Source organism: Odocoileus virginianus, chromosome 34 (assembly GCF_023699985.2).
Source record: "Odocoileus virginianus isolate 20LAN1187 ecotype Illinois chromosome 34, Ovbor_1.2, whole genome shotgun sequence".
Classification (NCBI taxonomy): domain Eukaryota; kingdom Metazoa; phylum Chordata; class Mammalia; order Artiodactyla; family Cervidae; genus Odocoileus; species Odocoileus virginianus.
In genome coordinates this window covers 9,768,089-9,790,643 of record NC_069707.1, presented here as the reverse complement: position 1 = coordinate 9,790,643, position 22,555 = coordinate 9,768,089, and the positions used below count along the sequence as shown (strand labels likewise).

The 22,555-nt window shown below is 48.4% G+C and overlaps 1 protein-coding gene and 1 long non-coding RNA gene across 10 annotated transcripts in view; both read left to right on the top strand.

Moving 5' to 3' along the window:
- Positions 1-11,137, top strand: part of ARID1B (AT-rich interaction domain 1B) — a 412,333-nt gene extending 401,196 nt beyond the window's left edge. For all 9 annotated transcript variants that reach the window (XM_070461644.1, XM_070461645.1, XM_070461641.1 and 6 more), the window contains 3 exons: positions 1,479-2,262; positions 4,233-4,363; positions 6,544-11,137. In XM_070461644.1, coding sequence (XP_070317745.1) covers positions 1,479-2,262; positions 4,233-4,363; positions 6,544-8,265 — 2,637 coding nt within the window. In that variant the 3' untranslated portion in view covers positions 8,266-11,137. The remainder of the gene's footprint in view (positions 1-1,478; positions 2,263-4,232; positions 4,364-6,543) is intronic.
- A 7,360-nt stretch (positions 11,138-18,497) lies between these two features.
- Positions 18,498-22,555, top strand: part of LOC139033027 (uncharacterized) — a 65,672-nt gene continuing 61,614 nt past the window's right edge. The window contains exon 1 of the long non-coding RNA XR_011485649.1: positions 18,498-18,700. This is a non-coding gene — a long non-coding RNA (uncharacterized lncRNA). The remainder of the gene's footprint in view (positions 18,701-22,555) is intronic.

Below are 22,555 nucleotides of genomic sequence, written 5' to 3'. Positions count from 1 at the left end.
AAGTTAAGGACATTCGTCCTTGTAAATAATAAGCCCAAATTCAAGTATATTTTAGACATATGTCTATTCTGTATACTATTATATCAATTGACATTTTAGCACAGAAATTTGACAATATATTTTAGAGAATATGTAGGGTGAACAAGCTTAAAATATTATATGCTAATATTGAAAGTTGATCTGTTTTTAAGAATAAGATATTAATGCCCACATATTTAGACTGTAGGGTGGGTGTGTAGGTGCCTCCTGTTTGCACCATGCTGCAGCTCAGTTGCGAGGTGGGTGAGAGAACCCTGCGGTTACCACGACTGACACAGTGGAGCACGTGTCAGACATAGGAATTTGCTGTTGCTAAACAACTCTTCAGGTCTAAGACCTCTTGTAAAATACAAGGCGTTCTAAACATTAATTTGACCAGAGCATGTTTGTATGGTGAATTGTATCATCAAATCAGCTGACCTTAAACAGTGTTCCGCCATATGGGTCCCTCCATCCCGTGCTCTCATCAGGAGCTTTCCACCCCATCCAGTGGTGGAAGCCCCAGCCTCCTGGGAGGGGAGCTCAGTGAGGCCGTACCAGCCCTGTCCTCAGGTTCTCCTGGAGAAGGAGACCCAGACCTGTTGGAGGCTGGGGCAGGGTTCATCCAACGTCAGGTGTCAGGGGCACAGGGCAGTGTGAGGAGCCAAGCTCTATGTGGAGGCTTTTCTGTCAAGTTAGGCCCAAGGTGTCTGTTTAGTCCCAGAGCCCTTCGGGCTGGCCCTCAGAGCACTCTGTCATTTGTGGTGAGGTCTCCGTCTGCCTACACAAGCCATCCCCGTGACCATGATCTCCAAGCCCTGGTTCTGCGCGGCCTGTGTGCTGGTCATCCACGCCCTGCTCTCCCAAATCCACCCGGAGGATACCAGGAGAGGAGGCTGGTTTTTTCACCCACGCCCTGCTCTCCCAAATCCACCCGGAGGATACCAGGAGAGGAGGCTAAAATCCACCCGGAGGATACCAGGAGAGGAGGCTGGTTTTTTCACCCACGCCCTGCTCTCCCAAATCCACCCGGAGGATACCAGGAGAGGAGGCTGGTTTTTTCACCCACGCCCTGCTCTCCCAAATCTGCCCAGAGAATACCAGGAGAGGAGGCTGGTTTTTTCACCCACGCCCTGCTCTCCCAAATCTGCCCAGAGAATACCAGGAGAGGAGGCTGGTGTTTTCACCCACGCCCTGCTCTCCCAAATCTGCCCAGAGAATACCAGGAGAGGAAACCGTTTTTTTCCCACGTAAGTTTTCAAGTACACAAAAACAGAGTACGTGCAGTGGTTTGTGTAGTACTGAATATCGCACATAAATTGTTAGTCCGTGGACGTAGGAGCTTCCCATATTCATTTTGAAATGAACGTTCCACCAGGTAATAACTGTTTTGCCTAATTTAAGCACGTGATTATACCCGTAAAAGCACATCAGTGTGATCTGTCTCTGTGAATTTTCAGAACTACAAGCGCCATATGGATGGCATGTACGGGCCTCCAGCCAAACGCCACGAGGGAGACATGTACAACATGCAGTATGGCAGCCAGCAGCAGGAGATGTACAACCAGTACGGGAGCTCCTACTCCGGCCCAGACCGGAGGCCCCTGCAGGGGCAGTATCCGTACCCCTACAGCCGAGAGAGGATGCAGGGCCCAGGGCAGATACAGCCGCACGCCATCCCGCCGCAGATGATGGGCGGCCCCATGCAGTCGTCCTCCGGCGAAGGGCCTCAGCAGAGCATGTGGGCAACCCGCAACGATATGCCTTACCCCTACCAGAACAGGCAAGGCCCGGGCGGCCCCGCGCAGGCCCCGCCTTACCCCGGCATGAACCGCACCGATGACATGATGGTCCCTGATCAGAGGATAAACCACGAGAGCCAGTGGCCTTCCCACGTCAGCCAGCGTCAGCCTTACATGTCCTCCTCAGCCTCCATGCAGCCCATCACGCGCCCGCCTCAGTCGTCCTACCAGACACCACCCTCACTGCCAAACCACATCTCCAGGGCACCCAGCCCCGCCTCCTTCCAGCGCTCCCTGGAGAGCCGCATGTCTCCCAGCAAGTCCCCCTTCCTCCCCTCCATGAAGATGCAGAAGGTGATGCCCACCGTCCCCACGTCCCAGGTCACTGGGCCGCCCCCCCAACCGCCCCCCATCAGAAGGGAAATCACCTTCCCTCCTGGCTCTGTGGAAGCCTCACAGCCAGTCCTGAAACAAAGGCGGAAGATTACCTCAAAAGATATTGGTAAGCGTTCCCAAGGCTCTGCTCCTGAGATGATTTCCTGTTGTCATCTAGAATTTTAATTTTGGGTTAGATGTAGTTGGATAACATCAAAGGGATGAGGTTCTGTGACTACAGACTATCAGGATGTGCTTTTGTGCAGGAGCAATAGTTGGAAGGCGCTCCTCTGAATTAAGCTCCAGAGGAGAGGGAGAATTAAAATGGATTTTTTGCATGTGAGTATGACTTGTGTGAGAGGGCGGTGTGAGAGGGCGGAGCCCCAGGTGAGAGACAGGGACTCCTCGATGACTGTGGATTGTATTTTGGGCTTAAAGATTTGATCTTAACCAAACACATAATCTTTGCCATGTGTGCTTAAGAGAACAGCTGCGAGGCTAATGGAACACTGGAGTGGCCTGAGAAAATTTGACAGCAAGCCACTCTATAATTTTGGCAAGGACATACAGACAGTGAGTTCCCCCAGGAACAAAACCAGAAAACTGACTGTACTGCATAGACAGGTACATAATGTGTTATATAGAACTTCACACGTGGATAGAATTTAGGTGATCCCTGCAGCACTGTTGATGGGACCAAAGAACTCTTTCGGGTGAACACTGATGTCATGCGTTCATCCGGGTGGAATCTTCTAAATCCTAATTATAGATTTGGAAAATCTGGGAGTACACACAGTTTTTCTGCATCATTTTTGAAGTACTTTTAACACAGCTAAGGAAATAATAGAGTTCAGTTTTATCCAAACTTTTCCTCCCAAAAATCTCAAAATCACGTGACTCGAAGTGCTTTGCAGTGATTAGAAAATTAAATGTTTTAAAGGTTTGACCAATGTTTTTAATCACTGGACATTAAGGAAGGGGGTTGGGGGAAGTAAGGAGTTCTACATAGAGGATGTGCTGGAGACAAGAAAGAAACAGACCCTGGGCACCGTGTTTCATATGGTAATATATATGTAAAAATATATGCATGTATTTGTGCATGTGTATAGATATTTAAGTAAACATGTGTCTGTGTTTTAGTCACTCAGTCATGTCTGACTCTTTGTGACCCCATGGACTATATAGCCTACCAGGCTCCTCTGTCCATGGGATTTTTCAGGCAAGAATATCGGAGTGAGCTGCCATTTCCTTCTCCAATTTAAGTAAATAAATACATTTAAATTTGAAAAAAAAATTCTTAGTGCATGTTATACCAGCCTAGGGAAACTTATGTTCCTGATTTTAAAATGAAAATTTTCCTTTCTATTACACAAGTATTATGTGCCTCTCTTAGAAAATTTGAAAATGAGATGAAATTAAAGGTGGACACCCATGGCACCTCCCGCACAGGAGTTGGCATCTGGCCTGGCTGCTGCTGTGGGGAATTCAGCTGCTCACACCATGTGCTTCCACCAGTTTCCTGAGACAGCGTCCCTTAAAATTACAGACACACAACGGGCCTCCCCTCTAGCCCCATCTTACGACAAATCTTACATACCTTTCCTCTCATCGTTCTTCTTGGCCGTCCATCTCAGGCCAAGCTCCTAAAAAACCAGAACTGTCAAAATGCTAGTACTTGTCAACAGCATGCTCTGTGGTCCAGAGCTCAGACAGAGACTGCATGGAGGAATGAAAGCTTTCTATCAGTGAGCATGCTGTTTGGGAATTAAATTTTGCTTATATTCTGCATACTCACCAGCCTTCGGAAGATGCTACCTTGACACATCTGTGAATAGAGTCAAAGAAGACAAATACAGAAAGAATCATTCCCACCTCTGTTTAACCTGCAAAGCAGAAAGCTCTTCTGCTTTGCATAGACATTTCTTAGTCAGTTGTCAACCTCCACCTGAAATGACCATGTTTAACGGTCTCTCAGAACCTTTGTTTAAATCAGTATTTAACTTAACATTCTGCTTTTTCTTCTTCTTTTGTTATTTTCTATTCTTTCATGCATAGAGTTAATATTAATCATGTCCTTCTTCTTCCACCCATTTTTAGTTACTCCAGAGGCCTGGCGTGTGATGATGTCCCTTAAGTCAGGTCTTTTGGCTGAAAGTACTTGGGCTTTGGACACTATTAATATTCTTCTATATGATGACAGCACTGTTGCTACTTTCAATCTCTCCCAGGTAAGCCAGCACCAGTCCAACTGAGAACCAAATTAGAGTAAGAAAATGAAGTAGTGTATAATGCTTAAGCTAATGCCTAAAGCAGTTAGGACTCACCAGCTAAAATTTTTTATCATTACAGTTAACTATGAACCAACATCAATCAGTGTATAGTTGTCTGAGAATTTTGTCTGGAACAATAATTTATTTCAGTCTTTAGTATAAATACACATGTGTATTTCTTATAAGAAAACAGTGACCTTGTGTGCACATGCATGTGTGTGCATGGAATAGACAATAGTGGCAAAATCAAATTTGTTTAAGAGTGAGCATTAGCAGGCCAGTGAGAATTAATCCAAATGTAACACAAAGTTATGGCTGTAGTCAGTGTTGGATGAGACATCACCATGCAGTAAGTTGCAGTGAGACCTTACCCTGTTTTTCAGGGGGACCTAACATCTTTCTTTTAATTAAAAAAGTATAAAATTTAAAAAGAGTGTTTATATTACAGAAAATATGTATATAAAGAGAGAAGTAAACCGTTTAATGAACCCCTGTGTACCATCGTTCAACTGCAGTAGTAATGAAGTCATGGTCAAACTTGTTCTTGATGTGTTCCCTCCCATTTCTGCCCCCGCCTCTAGTTGATTTTGAAGCAGTCATTTAAAAGCCTCCTACCTTTAAAAACCCTCCTTTGATCTGTGCTAAGCTTGAAGTAGCTTCTAGCATAATAGCTGGAAGAGAGAAGGAGCTGAGGATTAGGAAAAAGGCCCAAGAGCCAGCTGGACTACAGATTTTTTTAAGAAATATTTAGAAACAAAAATCAGAAAAGGTCATTTTCCCTACTGTGTATGAACAACTCTGCTTTTGTTGAAAAAAGCCAAAACATCTAATTCCCTCCCTTCTGTTGAACTAGGACCAGAATCTTCCACTTCCTTTTTCTTCTCTCCTTTAACTTGTCATTTTAGCCCTGAAAGGCAGTTTTTCAGTTGATACCAAGTATATTAATAAGGTCATAAACATCGAATGAAGTCCATTTTAATAAATAAGTATTAGAACATATACTACCTTTGCTAGAGTAATAAATTTCCATCCTTATGCTAGGTGAGCTGCTATTGAGCACAGTTTTTCATAACCAGCATTGCTTCAGCAATCTTCCCTCTTCCCTTGTCCTGGGAAAAAACTAAGCTTTACGTTGGGGGTGAGGTGGGGGAGGGGGTGATGTCCAGACCCCCACTTAAAAAACTGTGCCCTTTGTACCCTAAAAGCAAGCTCCACCTGGCTGGTACTTGGGTGTCCCCTTACTTCTTTGTAATTATTTAAAACCCCCTTGCAGGAAACTTACAGCCAGATAATGAAATTATAGTCAATTTCCATAACACCTATCATTAAGAAATCCTTGTTTACTTACTTATCCTTCATCATCCCTAAATGCAGCAGCATTGATGTTGAGGGAGGGGAGTATGTTGGTTCTCTTGACATAAACATCCGCTTTAAGGAAAAAAAGCTGGTTCTCAGAGTTGCTTTTGTCTTTCAGCTGGAGTTGGGAATAGCTGAAATATAAAAGTGCATTCTGTGAAACATTCTCATTCATTTATCTCAGGGACTAAATTGATTTGTTTGTAATTTTGTGTGTTTATGAGCTACTACGTTGCTGAAATTATCTTCTCCCCAAAATATATGGAGAATGTAAATTAGAATAACCTATGGCACCTAAGACAAAAATAACCATAAAATCCTAAGAATAATAACCATAAAAATCTAGGCAAGCAGAGTTTCAGATAAATAAGAGAGGAGAACAGACTCACTTTGGGTGAATGAGTCTATAAAATCCACGTTCCCACTCTTCTAGTAAGAATGGTATTGTGTCTAAACCAGAAACAAAGGTAAACAGCAGAGCACTCCCTCTGGGATAGTATCAGAAATGGGAAAGTAACAAGTAAGTTTTCATGTTAATGGTGTAGGAAAGTAAACACCAAGAAAGATAGTGTTGATTATTGAAAAATTCAGGAAGGTAGTTCTAACTTGTACCTGGTTTCTTTTTCTTATACATGGTTTCTTTTTCTTGGCCTACCAAAAAAAAAAAAAACATTAAAATGTGAAAATAATCATATGCATGGCTAGCTAGCAGGATTTTCACCCTCTCAGTCACACCGGAGAGGTTATGACATTGTACCTCTTCTCTTTCTCATCCTCTCCAGTTGTCCGGATTTCTTGAACTTTTAGTAGAGTACTTCAGGAAATGCCTGATTGACATTTTTGGAATTCTTATGGAATATGAAGTGGGAGACCCCAGCCAAAAAGCACTTGATCACAATGCAGCGAAGAGAGACGACAACCAGTCATTGGCCGACGATTCTGGGAGAGAGGAAGAAGATGCTGAATGTATTGAGGAGGAGGAAGACGAAGAGGATGAGGAGGAGGAAGACAGCGGGAGGGCGGAGACGGAGGACAGGAGCAGCACTGGGGCCTCCCCTGACGCCACCGCAGATCCAAAGGAGAAGCCCAGGCAAGCCAGTAAATTTGACAAGCTGCCAATCAAGATAGTCAAAAAGAACAACCTGTTTGTCGTCGACCGCTCTGACAAGCTGGGTCGCGTCCAGGAGTTCAGCAGTGGACTTCTGCACTGGCAGCTCGGCGGGGGGGACACCACCGAGCACATCCAGACTCACTTCGAGAGCAAGATGGAGATTCCTCCTCGCAGGCGGCCACCTCCCCCTTTGAGCTCCACAGGCAGAAAGAAAGACCAGGAAGGCAAAGGGGATTCTGACGAGCACCAAGAGAAAAGCATCATCGCAACCATCGATGATGTTCTGTCTGCGCGGCCAGGGGCTCTGCCTGAAGACACAAACCCTGGTACCCAGACCGAAAGCAGCAAGTTTCCCTTTGGAATCCATCAAGCCAAAAGTCACCGCAACATCAAGCTGCTGGAGGACGAGCCGAGGAGCCGGGACGAGGCCCCGCTCTGCACCATCGCGCACTGGCAGGACTCGCTGGCCAAGCGCTGCATCTGCGTGTCCAATATCGTCCGGAGCTTGTCTTTTGTGCCTGGGAATGATGCAGAAATGTCCAAACACCCAGGCCTGGTGCTGATCCTGGGGAAGCTGATTCTTCTTCACCACGAGCATCCCGAGAGAAAACGAGCGCCGCAGACCTACGAGAAGGAGGAAGACGAGGACAAAGGGGTGGCCTGCAGCAAAGATGAGTGGTGGTGGGACTGCCTCGAGGTCTTAAGGGATAACACATTGGTCACCTTGGCCAACATTTCTGGGCAGCTAGACTTGTCTGCTTACACGGAAAGCATCTGCTTGCCAATTTTGGATGGCTTGCTGCACTGGATGGTGTGCCCATCAGCAGAGGCACAAGACCCCTTTCCCACAGTGGGACCCAACTCTGTCCTGTCGCCTCAGAGACTCGTGCTGGAGACGCTCTGTAAACTCAGCATCCAGGACAACAATGTGGACCTGATCTTGGCCACGCCTCCATTTAGTCGTCAGGAGAAATTCTATGCCACGTTAGTTAGGTACGTTGGGGATCGCAAAAACCCAGTCTGTCGAGAAATGTCCATGGCTCTTTTATCGAACCTTGCCCAAGGGGATGCGCTGGCTGCAAGGGCCATAGCTGTGCAGAAGGGAAGCATCGGAAACTTGATAAGCTTCCTAGAGGATGGGGTCACGATGGCCCAGTATCAGCAGAGCCAGCACAACCTCATGCACATGCAGCCCCCGCCCCTAGAGCCCCCTAGCGTGGACATGATGTGCAGGGCGGCCAAGGCTCTGCTGGCCATGGCCAGAGTGGACGAGAACCGCTCCGAGTTCCTTCTGCACGAGGGCCGATTGCTGGATATCTCGATATCAGCCGTTCTGAACTCTCTGGTGGCGTCTGTCATCTGCGATGTACTGTTTCAGATCGGGCAGTTATGACATCAGTGAGAAGGCAGCCTGTGTGAATGAAGACTATAGAGGCTCCCGTGTAACTGGCTGTGTTCTGTTCTTGTTTCTCCAGCGTAGGACGAAGGAAAGAAAATCTTTGCTCCTCTGCCCCATCCACTATTTACCAATTGGGAATTAAAGAGATAATTAATTCGAACAGTTATAAAATTAATATTTGCTGTCTGTGTGTACAAGTACATCCTTTTGGGGTTTTTTTTATTTTGTTTTTTGTTTTTTTTTTTTAACCAAAGTCGCTGTCTAGTGCATTCAAAGGTCACTTTTTGTTTTTCAGATTTTCTTTTAATGTTCTTTTCCATGTCGTATTACATTTTTTTGGGGAAGCAAATTGACTTCAAAGAAAAAAATTAACAGCAAAAGATGCTATAAGATGGGAAAATTTCACCACACTGAGACAAAAAGGCGAAAACTTATCGATTTCCTAGCTGTGTTATTCTTCAAATAATGAAAAAATTGCACCTGTATCCCATCGTCCAAAGCTCTGTGCAATAGAAATTTCTAGAGATATAGGTATAGGGGCTCGCAAAGGTCTGTCAGTCAGCGGTTGAAATAGGAAATGATTCTGGTTTCTCCACAGGAAAATGGTTACATTAGGCTAGGAGCAAAATAGTCATTTTTAAGTTAAGATTGAAAACATACCTGACAACGATCAACGGAAATTGCTTCCTCACCACTACCGTCATGTCTGCTGTCTGTCGTTTGACCTTCCACATGACAGTTCTTCACAATTCCTTTAATCATTTTTTTTTAATATTTTTTTTTTTTACTGCCTTTGGGCTGTGATGTATATAGAAGTTGTACATTAAACATACCCTCATTTTTTTTCTTTCTTTTTTTTTTTAGTAAAAAGTTTTTAGTTTCTTTTTCATGATGTGGTAACTACGAAGTGATGGTAGATTTAAATAATTTTTTATTTTTATTTTATATATTTTTTCATTAGGGCCATATCTCCAAAAAAAAGAAAAAATACAAAAAACAAAAATGAAAAAAAAAAAAAACAAAAAAAGAGGGTAATGTACAAGTTTCTGTATGTATAAAGTCATGCTCTATTTCGGGAGAGCAGCTGATCACAATTTGCTTCATGAATCAAGGTGTGGAAATGGTTGCATATGGATTGATTTACACAATGGTTACTAGTACAGACAAAAAAAAATACAACTAAAAGGAAGAAACACAACTTCAAAATTTTTTCAGTGACAAGAATCCACATTTGTATTTCAAGATAATGTAGTTAAAAAAAAAAAAACAAAAAAACTTGATGTAAATTCCTCCTTTTCCTCTGGCTTAATGAATATCATTTATTCAGTATAAAATCTTTATATGTTCCACATGTTAAGAATAAATGTACATTAAATCTTGTTAAGCACTGTGATGGGTGTTCTTGAATACTGTTCTAGTTTCCTTAAAATGGTTTCATAGTAACCAAGTAACAAGAAAAATGGGGGAAACAACCATGTACTAACATAGCCCCTCGTTATGAAACCCTGAGGTCGGGAGGGGCCTTTAAGGGTTACCTACTTTAGAGTGGGGAGCAAGAGTTTGATTTTCTCAAAGGATTTAAATAACTGGCCTTTGTTTGAGGCAGTCAACTCTGACAACATGGCGGTATGAGAATTTTCAGTGTCTGGGGGCGGTGGCTGCCAGCCCGTGAGGTGAGATCACTGGCCTGACAGTGTAACACCCTGCCTTTTTCTAACCCCATCCTAATTTCGATCAGAGTTCAATCTATTCCGTGTTTTTCCTGTGTGCCTCAAAGTTATTTTGCATTTAGTTTACTCCACCTTGTATAATATTTATATTGTGCAATGTTAAAAAGAATATGTTATATTGTATGTGGTGTACATAGTGCAAAGTGATTATTTCTATTTCAGGGCATATTAATATTCTCATATTCCTTCCTATCCTGGTGCACAGTAGCTTTTGATTACTAGTCACTTCTAGTTTAAACTTAATTTCTTCCTGGGTCATTGACTGTTCTTGTGTAACAATCAATTTCTTTGAAACTGCTGCAGAGTTAAACCGTTAGCGGACACCCTTCTGACTCTACCTCTTCACACCACCCTGCCAATCTCAGCAGACTCAAAACTTCCAAGTTTATTCGCCAGACCTGTTGTCTGGGTGCCCATTATTCACAGTAATACATGGAAGAGTTAGACGAGAGCGCTTGGTTACAATGAGAGGGTGGAATGGGACTCTCGTGTCGCAAGAAAAGGTTTTTTTCCTGCAAGCATTCTCATCATCTGTCAACTCCCACATTAGTCAGTCTTCTTATATAATAATGCAGCCAAATTTATCTTGAATTTAAACCCCATTTATACTTTAAATTTATCTGCTTGCTAAGAACAGATTCTAGTGCTCCAAGCTTCAAATTTGGAGATTTGTAAGAGGGAATTCAATATTATTCTAATTCCTCTCTTACAGAGTATGAATAAAAGGTATATACAAACTTTGAAGTTTGTCAATCAAAAGAGTGAAATATTACAAGAGACTGTTGTTGTCATGGTTTGAGTTGTAATCAATATCTAGAGTCTGACCACTGAGCAACAAGATTTTACATACTGATAACGCGATGTAATCTCTAGAATAATCCAGGAAGATTTTAGCATCCTTTCTACATTCTCACCCCAGAATGAAGACTACAGAAGCCCATGAAGAACTTACAGCCTGCCTGACATCATCTTGCCTACAAACTGAGTTATTGCTTTGTCCTAAAAATTAGTTGTTTTTTTTCCTATGAGGCTTTTCAGAAATTTACAGGATGCCCATACTTTAAATGTGTACAAAAAAAAAAAAGATTAAAATAAAGGTGCAAAGAAAGTTTAGTATTTTGGAATGGTGCTATAAAGTTGAATGTGTTGGTATTTGAATTTTTTAATGTCACAGAGGATATTACTGGGTGGCATGTGTGCAGAAATAATTACTCAAATGTTTTAAGATCAAGAATGATATAGAATCAGTTTTTGTTGGTGAATGTGACTTATTCAAAAACTAGTTAGGTGGTTTTTTAAAAATTATAATAGAGAATGATTTTTTAAAGGGGTTATGAACAGTTTGATGATGCAGAATGTAAGCTATTAACTACCTCTTTTACGAAAAAAGATGGCTTTCGCCCTGAAATCATTCATTTACCAACTGTTGGAAATACTTCATTTTTTATCAAACACCATGTACAAATTCCCATTATCTGTTCACCTTCAAGGAAGCAAAGAAAGTATTATAAATGAGCCAAAGTGACCAATCAAATAGTCCATTTTCTTCTCGCTGAGTTTTGTTTCACTTTCTTACCTGGGACACCGAGTGTAGCTGCCTGATCGGTTTGCGCTCTGCCACCCCCATCATCTCCCTCAAAGACCCTCAGAGTCAAACGAGCTTTTAAAACTGCCAGTGCATATTTTCGGGGATAGTAAATAACCTGCTAAGATGTCACACTATTCAGTAATTCAGCAGAAATGCATTGAGCACGTGCTGTGTGCCAAGCTCTGTTCAGGTGCTGAAGGGTCATTCATGAGCAAAGACCCTGATTCAGTTCTGTTCTGGTCGTTCTTGTCAGATAATTATAGAAATAAACTCATCTTCCAAATCCAGTGTTTATGCATTGAGAACCCTGAGTATGTATATTTTGTTGACTAAGAGATGAAGTGAGGCTCTAGCTGTGGGAACCAGGGTCTGGTAAGAAGGGGTCTGGACTGAAAGAACTCAGCCACGTCACCGTGCAGCCTGACCCACATGCGTGTGAGTCTAGAACATGCGCTGGTCTGCAGTCTCCAGCTCTGCAGTGTGACTAACCCGGTGCCTCTCCCGCTCCTTTGCACACGAGGGTGCTTGTGCGTTCCCAAGTGCAGGGGGGAAACCCAGAGTCGTAGCCTGGCACCCGGTGATCCGAGCTTACGCGATCAGCCCTTGGAAGTTCAGGAATTGACTGAAGCTATACAAGGAGACTTTATTTAGGGCTTATTTGTTCTTAAGTCCCACAGACCACCACATGTACCCATGCCCATCACCAGTCACTGTGTTGTTTCATGCTTCTATCTGCGGATTTGCAGTCCTTCTTTTGTTTTATGATGATCCAAGTCATGCAATCCCCTCAAATGCCAAAGTCAAGTTAATTTACTTCAGGGTTTAAATATGTGAAACCCCGAGCGGAAGTTGGGGGAAGACCATCTAATGTGTCCCTAAGTACGAGACTCCTCTTTCTTCCTGAATCTAATTTCAAGGACTTAAAAGGTTTACCCCAGCTTTTTCTAAAGTATATTCTAAGGGACAGAAGTGATCTCAAAACAAAACCCACTCCTTACATATTCTCCTCTTGGGCATCTATAATCCACAGTATCACTTTTAAAAGTCTGAGAAATCCTACAAAAAAAGAAACCTGTTTATCCCAAGCATTTCCTGACTTAATCAACCTTGGAAGTTTTTTAAAATCCATATAAACATGCTGCCAAAGCTTGGGGGAATAATGGCATTAGCTGAGGATCGTGCCTAACTTCTGAACACCCCTGTGCCTTGCTTATCCTCAGTCTATTCTTATTTCTTCCACTGAAATTGAGATGTCCTTGAAGGAGATGTTATGGAATCTTCTCTTGCTGTCTCCACAACCTTCAGTGAACAAGCTGCTTAAATTCTCTGAACCTCAGTTTGTCACCTGTAATTCAGTGTAACACCTGCCTGAGGATTGGTGAGGATTAAATTAGATAACTGTATAAAGGTCTTATAACCTAAGTGATCATTGTGTATTAATTGCATACACTCCCTTTGGTGAGTGCCCTAAAGTGTACTTCACATAATTTAAAAATCTGGTCCAAGAGAGCATCTTCCCATTTTCATAGTCACATAGTTGGTGTGACTTTTATTGTTTGGGGGTTTCTTGTAAAACCCATAAAGACTCAAGTCTATTGATTGGCTGTTTAGTGCCGAGGGTGATGGCATAACTTCTCCACTGAGTGTTTGTTTTAGCTGTTGGACATCCAGAGGTGGTAGGAGTCCTCGCCTTTCATTCTGCAGGCCTGGGGGGAGACGCGTATATCTCTGGAGCACAGTGCAGTCGTGCAGTAAACTTGCCCTGTCCTGTCCTTCTAGGGGGGAAAAAAAGTGGCTTATAACATTTCAGGGGTCAAATACCGCAGGGTGCTGATGACAGTGTTTTCTTTGCTATTGCTTCCATCTGATGCACACTAGGAAGCAGAGAGCTTCCCTAGAGAAAAAGGACTGCAGCCTTCACACTTAGCTGGAGATGGGCCACACTTCCGTGGGCTACAGAAGTGGAATTCAGGATGTTCTTCATTTCCGTGTAAGCTTAAGGTCAGGTAAACAAATAAAGCCTGCACTTTGATCTTCTGCGGAAATTTGGTATTTAGCTGGGCCTGGATCTGTACATTGGACAAACTAGATTTTCCAAAAGACTCATGGAACCTAAACTTGGATTCAGCCCCTTAAAGCTATCCTTGCCCAAACAAAAGCAATTCCTCCAGGCCAGTACCAGCAGTGGGTATAACACTGCTTTCTGCTAAGTGGTGATTACTTCACGCTTGGATGTTTTTTACACTTGAAAGAATTTCACAGCTATTAGTTGTTCTTTATAGAAGCCTTAGTATAGAACATTATAACATTCGTTCTCCAAAAACAGAATCATAGGCTGACACGCAAAGTAGTTGAAACAAACTGAGACCACCCCTTTCCAAGAATGTATGTTTGTCTTAGAAATGTCTTCAACTTTATGCAAAATCTAGAGAAGAAGGGGACTTTTAAAGCAGAAGCCATGAAGGATATTAGCCACAGACTGAAGGAGGGAGAGGGGGCAAGGTGGGAGAGTCTTGCAAAGTCTCAGGACAAGACATAATGTCATATGCTCACTTAGCATCTGTGCCTCTGTTAAAGGGAATACAGTCCAAACTAAACCAAAATCAGGAAAGCCTAGGCAATGCTCTGTCCTTGTACGACAGGTCCTTCCAACAGTCTCACTTTACTGTTGTCATCTTCACAGTATCTTCACAGTCCTCAAGAGCTTCATCTGCATGTTTTGTGTTGAGATACAAATAAAATTATCACCCACTCAGTGGGTGATATAAGCAGCCCAAGTTACAGGTCTCAGCCCCCTACACCTTCCTGGGGTCTCCCTTCTACATCCAAAGGTTGTATGAATGCCTGTGGGAAAATCATTATTACATCCCTACTGGACACAAGATGCTCCAGATGCCCAAGTCGGGTTTTCAAATATACCCTAAGACTTGGAATGGAAAGTAAATTTTCTAAAAATGTATTGATGGGCCCATGGGCTTTCATAGATGATACTTAATAAGAAATTAGGATTAAACTAAACCCCAGGTAGCCTTTAAATTGAAATCATCTAGGGAATGAGCCTGTCCAGAAGGAATTGGCAAGTCTTAGCTTGACTTGGGGGCTATTGGAGTTTTCCACCAATTAACGACTTTTTTGGTGCCCCAGCCAAATAACATTGAGAGTTTTAATTCCGTAATATATTTTTCTTTCCAGTTTCACTTTTCAGTCACCCACTGTGACCCAAAAGAGGGATAAAAAGGGACATGAGAGGAGGACACCAGTTGCTTATATTTAGATCATTGCTTTAAAAATACTGGTCTAATATGAGCAGTTATTTGTTCCCATGGGGAGGAAAAATGACATGACATCTTCTGCACATTTAGGATGAATACACTTTTAGCTTGATAAAAAATTTCCCCATAAGTGCAATGCTTGTTTTGTTGGTTCAGTGTATTTTTCACCAAATGGTGTGAACATATGGCCCGTACTTCTCTTGGCCATAAGATCTGAAGGGAGAAGACTTCTGATGGCGAAGAGCCATGGTGATTTATCGAGATGAGTTTCAATTCCAAAGGGGAGCCTGGAGTGAAGGCCTCTCTCAGCCAACTCTTGACATGCAATCCCCTCTCCCCACATTTATGTCTAATGTCTGCTTCCGTGGGTAATAGATTGGAATGCATCTGGAAAAAGAAGCATTTTGCTAATTAGTGGAATTTCATCTTGGTGGACCTTGTTTGCAGAAATTAAATTCGTATCAGTTTGTGGGCTCAGAGTGCTGGCCAATCACGTCCTGATGCAAACCGCTATCTCCCACCCAGAATCGTCTGTAAGGGCCAATGTTAAATGGTGAGATTCCTCAGTGCCTGGAAATCGTGTTTCAGTTCTCACACTCACTTAGGGAACTGAACTTAGGTTTTTGGAGAACACTCTCCTCAAAGCCTCCCGCCTGCCTTCCTTCATGGAGGTGGAGATGAGAACTGCTCTCAAAAACACACAGGCAAGAGTGCTTTGGTGGCCTTTCCCCTGGCTCCCACCATCCCCAGGAGAGGCCTGCCAGCGAGCACCCCCTCCCTCTGGCCCTCCTCACCTCCAGGACAGAGTGCTTTTGACCCTTCCACCCTGTAAGGGCACGGAGGTGGGCATGACCCAGCCCCAGTACCTGCCACGGGGGAGCCAGCCAGTCACATAAGGCCTCAGCCTGGCAGGGTCTTCTCAGAGGGCAGTGTTGCTTGTGTGCCCACCACCCAGTCGGGATTCGCCTGCTTCCGTGCCTCTGCCAACCCCTTCAGCGTAACGTGGGGCAGAGCCTGAACCTGCCATCTTGCATGCATGTCGTATAGTCGCTCGTTCACGTCCCATCCTGTGTGCCCCCATGGATTGCAGCCCGTCAGGCTCCTGTGTCCATGGGATTTCCCAGGCAAGAATACTGGAGTGGGTGGCCAGTTCCTTCTCCAGGGGATCTTCTCAACCCGTGGATCAAACCCATGTCTCCCACACTGGCAGGCGGCTTCTTAACCACAAGCCACCAGGGAAGCCCCTTGCACACCGTAGGCATTTATTAATCATAGCACTTTCTCATCCCATCACACGCCTAAAGGTGGCCACAAGTCAGCAAGTAAGAACCATTCAGCGTCAAGTGTGTTGCATTCCTAAGCAGGGGATACAGGGGAGGAACCCAGCTTTCTTGGCGGGAGCAACCGAGAAGGCTTCCTCTAGGAGGCTGCCTGAGTAGGGCTAAGAAAAAGACAAAGTGTTCTTTCCCAGGTAAATGGCTGGACGTATCATAAAGTTAGGAAAGATGCCTGGGCATTCTGGTATCTAAAAGAAATCCAAAATAGTTCAGTGGCAGGTTTTGAAGAGATATGAAGGAGGAGGGGGTGGGGGTGCCAAGGATGAGACTACAGAGGTGAGTACAGGACCTCAAGAGCCCTGCATCCCCCCCGAGAAAGCTGGGTATGAAGGACTTAGTGAAATCAGAGCTCAGCTGTTTGCAGTATTCCAGCAAGCAGTGCTGAGTGAGGGCTGGTGAGAGCAGCTACAAGAAAGGAATGCAGAGGCTTCTTGACCTTGTGGTGCTTACAGAATGTCCCAGGGTAGCTAGTTGTCAGTGGGCAGGTGCACACAGAATCCAGCGCCTACCTAGAGGCTGGGATGAAGATCTGGGTGTCATGTGCATAGAGGGGGGCGGCGTGGACCCCTGGGGAGTGTGCTGACTGGGGAGACATGAGGGCCGGGCTCGGGACTCAGAAGGAGAGCACTGAAGGGAGAAGCTGGGGAGGAAGAGGAGAAGCTGGTGGGGGGGAGGGGAGAGGAGAAGCTGGGGGGGAGAGGAGAAGCTAGGGGGAGAGGAGAAGCTGGGGAGGAAGAGGAGTAGCTGGGGGAGGAGAAGCTGGAAGGGGAGAGGAGAAACTGGGGAGGAAGAGGAGAAGCTGGGGGGAGAGGAGAAGCTGGGGCGGGGGGGAGGAGAAGCTGGGGGGGAGAGGAGAAGCTGGGGGGAAGAGGAGAAGCTGGGGGGGAGAGGAGAAGCTGGGGAGAGGAGAAGCTGGGGGGGAGAGGAGAAGCTGGGGAGAGGAGAAGCTGGGGGGGAGAGGAGAACCTGGGGAGGAAGAGGAGAAGCTGGGGGGGAGAGGAGAAGCTGGGGGGAGAGGAGAAGCTGGGGGGGAGAGGAGAAGCTGGGGGGGAGAGGAGAAGCTGGGGCAGGGGGAGGAGAAGCTGGGGCAGGGGGAGGAGAAGCTGGGGGGAAGAGGAGAAGCTGGGGGGGGAGGAGAAGCTGGGGCAGGGGGAGGAGAAGCTGGGGGGGAGAGGAGAAGCTGGGGGGGAGAGGAGAAGCTGGGGAGAGGAGAAGCTGGGGGGGAGAGGAGAAGCTGGGGAGAGGAGAAGCTGGGGGGGAGAGGAGAACCTGGGGAGGAAGAGGAGAAGCTGGGGGGGAGAGGAGAAGCTGGGGGGAGAGAGAAGCTGGGGGGGAGAGGAGAAGCTGGGGGGGAGAGGAGAAGCTGGGGCAGGGGAGAGGAGAAGCTGGGGGGAGAGGAGAAGCTGGGGGGAGAGAGAAGCTGGGGGGAGGAGGAGAAGCTGGGGGGGAGAGGAGAAGCTGGGGCAGGGGGAGGAGAAGCTGGGGCAGGGGGAGGAGAAGCTGGGGGGAAGAGGAGAAGCTGGGGGGGAGAGGAGAAGCTGGGGCAGGGGGAGGAGAAGCTGGGGCAGGGGGAGGAGAAGCTGGGGGGAAGAGGAGAAGCTGGGGGGGAGAGGAGAAGCTGGGGGGAGAGGAGAAGGGTGGGGGGAGAGGAGAAGGGTGGGGGGGAGAGGAGAAGGGTGGGGGGAGGAGAAGCTGGGGCGGGGGGAGGAGAAGCTGGGGGGGAGAGGAGAAGCTGGGGTGGGGGGAGGAGAAGCTGGGGCGGGGGGAGGAGAAGCTGGGGGGGAGAGGAGAAGCTGGGGCGGGGGGAGGAGAAGCTGGGGCGGGGGGAGGAGAAGCTGGGGGGGGAGAGGAGAAGCTGGGGCGGGGGGAGAAGAAGCTGGGGGGGGAGGGGAGAAGCTGGGGCGGGGGGAGGAGAAGCTGGGGGGGGAGAGGAGAAGCTGGGGCGGGGGGAGGAGAAGCTGGGGGGGGAGAGGAGAAGCTGGGGCGGGGGGAGGAGAAGCTGGGGTGGGGGGAGGAGAAGCTGGGGGGAGAGGAGAAGCTGGGGGCGGGGGGAGGAGGAGCTGGGGCGGGGGGAGGAGAAGCTGGGGGGGGAGGAGAAGCTGGGGCGGGGGGAGGAGAAGCTGGGGGGAGAGGAGAAGCTGGGGCGGGGGGAGAAGAAGCTGGGGGCGGGGTGGGGAGGAGACGCTGGGGGTGGGGGAGGAGAACCCGGGAGGAGCAGGACCCCGAGGCGGAAGAGACGGGGAGGGGCGCCATGCTAGCCAAGGGCGGTGCGGGCCACGCGTCAGGGCAGATGCTGCGTCCAGGCTCCGCGACGGGGCGGTCGTTTCCCCGCCGGCCAGGGCGCGTCCTGCCCCACTCCAGACCCCGCAAGAGAGCTCCCGGAGCCGGGTCGAGCCCCCTTTAAGACGCTCCTTTGAAGCTTCGAGAGGCGCAGCTTGCGGCCGTCGGCGACGCGGGGAGTCCTGCCTGACACGCAGCCCTGCCTCTTCCGAGCAGGCAACGGTAATTCTAGTCGCTCCTCGTAAACGGTGGGACCAAGGAGACGAACTGGCCGATAAGCCGTGTCCTCCAGCCGCCCCGGCGTCCGCGTCCCGGGGCGGGTAGGCCCGCCTGCCCCGCAGGGAGGAGGCCAGCGGCCCGGCGACGGGAAAACCCGACCCTGCCGGCCTGGCGTCGGTCTCGAGGCGGAGGACGGCCCTGGAAGCCGGGGCACCGGGGACCCTGCGCCGCCAGCCCCCGGGCCGCGGGGTCCGCAGGCATCTCGGGCGGCCCCGACGCGGCCGGGATCCGAGGCGCGCGGGGCAGCGCCGCGCTCCCTGCCGGCCAGCGTCCCTGCCGGCCCGGCCCTCTCCAGGCACCGCCCCGGGCCCCGGCGCCTCCCGGCCACCCTGCGAAGCCGCCGGGAGGGCCCCAGGGGAGCGCCGAGGCCCGCGGCCCCGTTTCCCACCGCGGGAGGGCGCTGGAGCGCGGCCCGGCAACCCCGGGGCCCAGGACAGCCGCGCGCCGCCCGCCCGCTCGCCGGCCTCCGCGTGGAGGACGGCGGCTCCCGACGGCAGGGCCTGGGCCGCGCGCCCCTCCACCCGCGGGGCCGCCCTTCTCTCTCCCCTCCGCCTGCTCTCGGCCCGCGAGGGCCTCCCCCTTCCCCGGGCGGCCTCCTCCCGCGTCTGACCTGCTCCCCTGTCTGACCTCCTCCCCCCGGGCCTCTTCTGGGTCTGACCTCCCCCGCGTGGCCTCCTCCCCCGCGTGGCCCTAGGACACCGCTGCCCCTGCCCGTCCCTGACCTCGTGGACGCCGCTAGGCCCGCCTTCCCTTGCTGCTCCGCCAGGCTCTGAGCCGCTCCTGTGCTGAATGCTCCGTCGTAAATCTCAGTCCCTCCTTCCCTCTAGGTTATTTTGTTCTTTATTTTCCTTATAATTTCTTTATAAAAAAATTGTTCTTTATATCCCTCATTAGAATATGTATCTTCATTTCTGTTTGATTTTGTAAAACATTCCATTTTCTTGGAACAGGCCCTCAGCTCTGGTGGCTGCGTGATCAGGATTCCTCCTTTTCCTCCGTCACCTGTGGATGGTTTTTTTTTTTTTTTTTTTTTCGGGGAGGGGGGAGCCTCCTTTACCCAGCCCTTCTCCCCTTCTTCCCTTTGCTAATGATCTCTAATGATTTCTCTATCTGAGCATTTTTCTTCTATTATTTCTTCTTCTCTGCTCCTTTCTTTCCTTTTGGAAGCCCTGTTATGCAAATCTTCCCCAGTAGATACTCTGTGATCTTCCTCTTTTTAGCTTTCCTGTTATTTACTCTTTTCACACCTACATCTTCTAAACCGTCAGAGAATTTCTCCAGGTAATTGGTTTGCAGTGCATTGTTAGTGACTCTGCCATGTCCAACTCTTTGCCGTCCCGTCAGCCTCCTTTGTCCATGGAGTTCTCCAGGCAAGAATACAGAAGTGGGTTGCCATGCCCTTCTCCAGGGGATCTTCCTGACCCAGGGATGGAACCCAGATCTCCTGCATTGCAGGCAGATTCTTTGCCATCTGAGACACCAGGGAAGCTGGCTTTCTGCAACATCCAATACACAGCTCACTGCTTCCGCGGACCTCAGAAACAATGCGTAATTAGTGTTTTACTTCTAGAAACAATATTTTAAACATTTGAGATGGTTCTCTTTTCATCGATGCAATTTCGTCCCCGGTCTCTTTGAGAATATAAAGTTTTCTTCTTTCTTGGAGAAAATCAATTTCACAGGAAAATTCTTGTTCACGTAAGCTCCCTTATTGTAGGTTTCTGGATCTTTTTGCATGTTCAACTGTTTTTCTCCATAGTTTATTGGATTTGAGATGGGTTTTGTTGGAAAGTGTTAAAAGACTTCAGTCCCACACAAAGGAGTAAAGAGGAAACTATGTTTTCTGTTTCTGTATTTTAATTTTGTTTCGCTGGAGGCTGTCTTAGCCATAGACGAGGGAGTTGATGTTACACTGGAAAGAACATAGCAACAAAAGTCCGCTGTGTCCTGAGTGTGGTGCTTCAGTGGCTTCCGGAGGCCGTCCCTGGACATTTGCTCTTTTTAAAAATTGTATTTATTTATTTTTGGCTGTACTGGGTCTCCGTTACTGGCTGGGCTTTTCTCTAGTTGTGGCGAGTGGGGGCTGCTCTCAAGTTGTGATGCCCGGGCTTCTGCTTGTGCTGGCTTCTCTCGTTTCGGAGCACGAGCTCTGGGGCACGTGCGCCTCAGTAGTTGTGATGCTCGGGCTTAGCTAGCCCTCGTCATGTGGGATCTGCCCAGACTAGGGATCGAACTCGGGTCCCCTGCATTGGCAGGCGGAGTCTTTAACTACGAGCCCACCAAGGAAGTCCTGTCATGGGCTTGTTCTGCCCACCCGACACTGGGGTGAGTGGGTGGGGTGCCGGGGTCACAAGAAATAGGAAGGGAGCTCCATGGAGGTGGCTGGGCAGTGTTGTGTGTGTATGTCTGAGTGTGTGGGTGTGTGTCTGTGTGTGTTGCTTACAGGCCTCCTCTAACTGCTGCCGCCAGCTCCATGAGAGGCCCTCACGGAAATACCCCGTTTTACTCATCACAGTGTCCTTAGCAGGTCAGGCCTGGGGATGGAGGCCAAGTTGGGGCTTGCTGCCAACGTCTCCTAGGTCTTTCCCAACCCCGCACAGGGCTGGGAAGCCAGAGGTTCTACTCCAGCAGCCTGGGGTGGAAAATTATGTCCCAGCTCTTAAGTTTCCCTTTTGGAATTTGGGGGAGCTTCCTTCTGTGACCTGACATGGCTACATTTTCATTATGAAAACATTGCATCCCGTATCTTTTTAAATGACTTTTTATTTCTAATAACTAGAGACTTACTGGAAGTTACACAAATAACACACAGAGGTCCACAGGTGTCCCCTGCACTGGCATCTCCAGTGGTGACATCTCAGCTAACTGTACTCAGTGTCAAAACCAGGCCCCTGACCTTGCTGCAGTGTGTGTGTCCACGCCGTACTTCTAGATATTCAAAGGGAATAGAAAGGGTCGTTCCCCCCAAGGTCCCTCCCCCTCAGCCCCAGGGCCCTCGGTCCCTGCCGGTGCCGACCCTCCACCCCTCTGGGGGCGCGAGGAGGCCTCCTGGGTTTCTGGGTGACAAGCTGGTCAGCGGAGCCGGCTCCCTGTGCTCGGGACTCTTGGCCTCCATGTCACACACGCTCACCCTCCAGGACCAGGGGTCCTGGGGCCAGGGTCCGGGGCCAGGACTCCAGCTCCAGGGCTCCAGCTCCCTCACGGTGCTCCCCCCGTGGTCCTCCCTCACAAATGACCTCGGACCGTTCACGGGCTTTAGTAACAGGAAACCGGGAGGGGCTGGGTCCTGGCCTTCTTCCAGGTCCCGCAGGCCTCTCCAGAGCCCCAGGTTCCCCTGCCTCGTCCTCCCCTCGGTGGACACCGTATCCCAAGGGTGCCCTCAGCCGCCCAGTACCACGTTGGCGCCTGTCCCCAGGCCTGAGCCCCAGGGGTGGAGCTGGGAGTCATCCCGCACAGCGGCTGGTCCCTGGGGGACCAGCGGTGCCTCGGAGGAAGCGGGAAGGTCCTGCAGGGAAATACTGCACAAGAAAACGGGGAGACCCCACTCCTGGCTGTGTGCTTTCTCATGAGCTTATTGTTCATTTATTGAGCTTACTGCTACAGAGGGGAAAAACCAGTATTCCCTCTTTTTTCAAAGGCATCACGTGGCCATTGGCGAGCTGGGCTTTTCCCTGGCTTCCCCCAGAACAGAGACCCTTCCCTCCAGCTCCTGGAAGTGAGCAGAGTCTGCCTTCTCGGAGAGGACCGGCCTTGGGCCCGGCTCTGCTCAGAGGAGGGCGGGGCCCACGGGGGAGGACC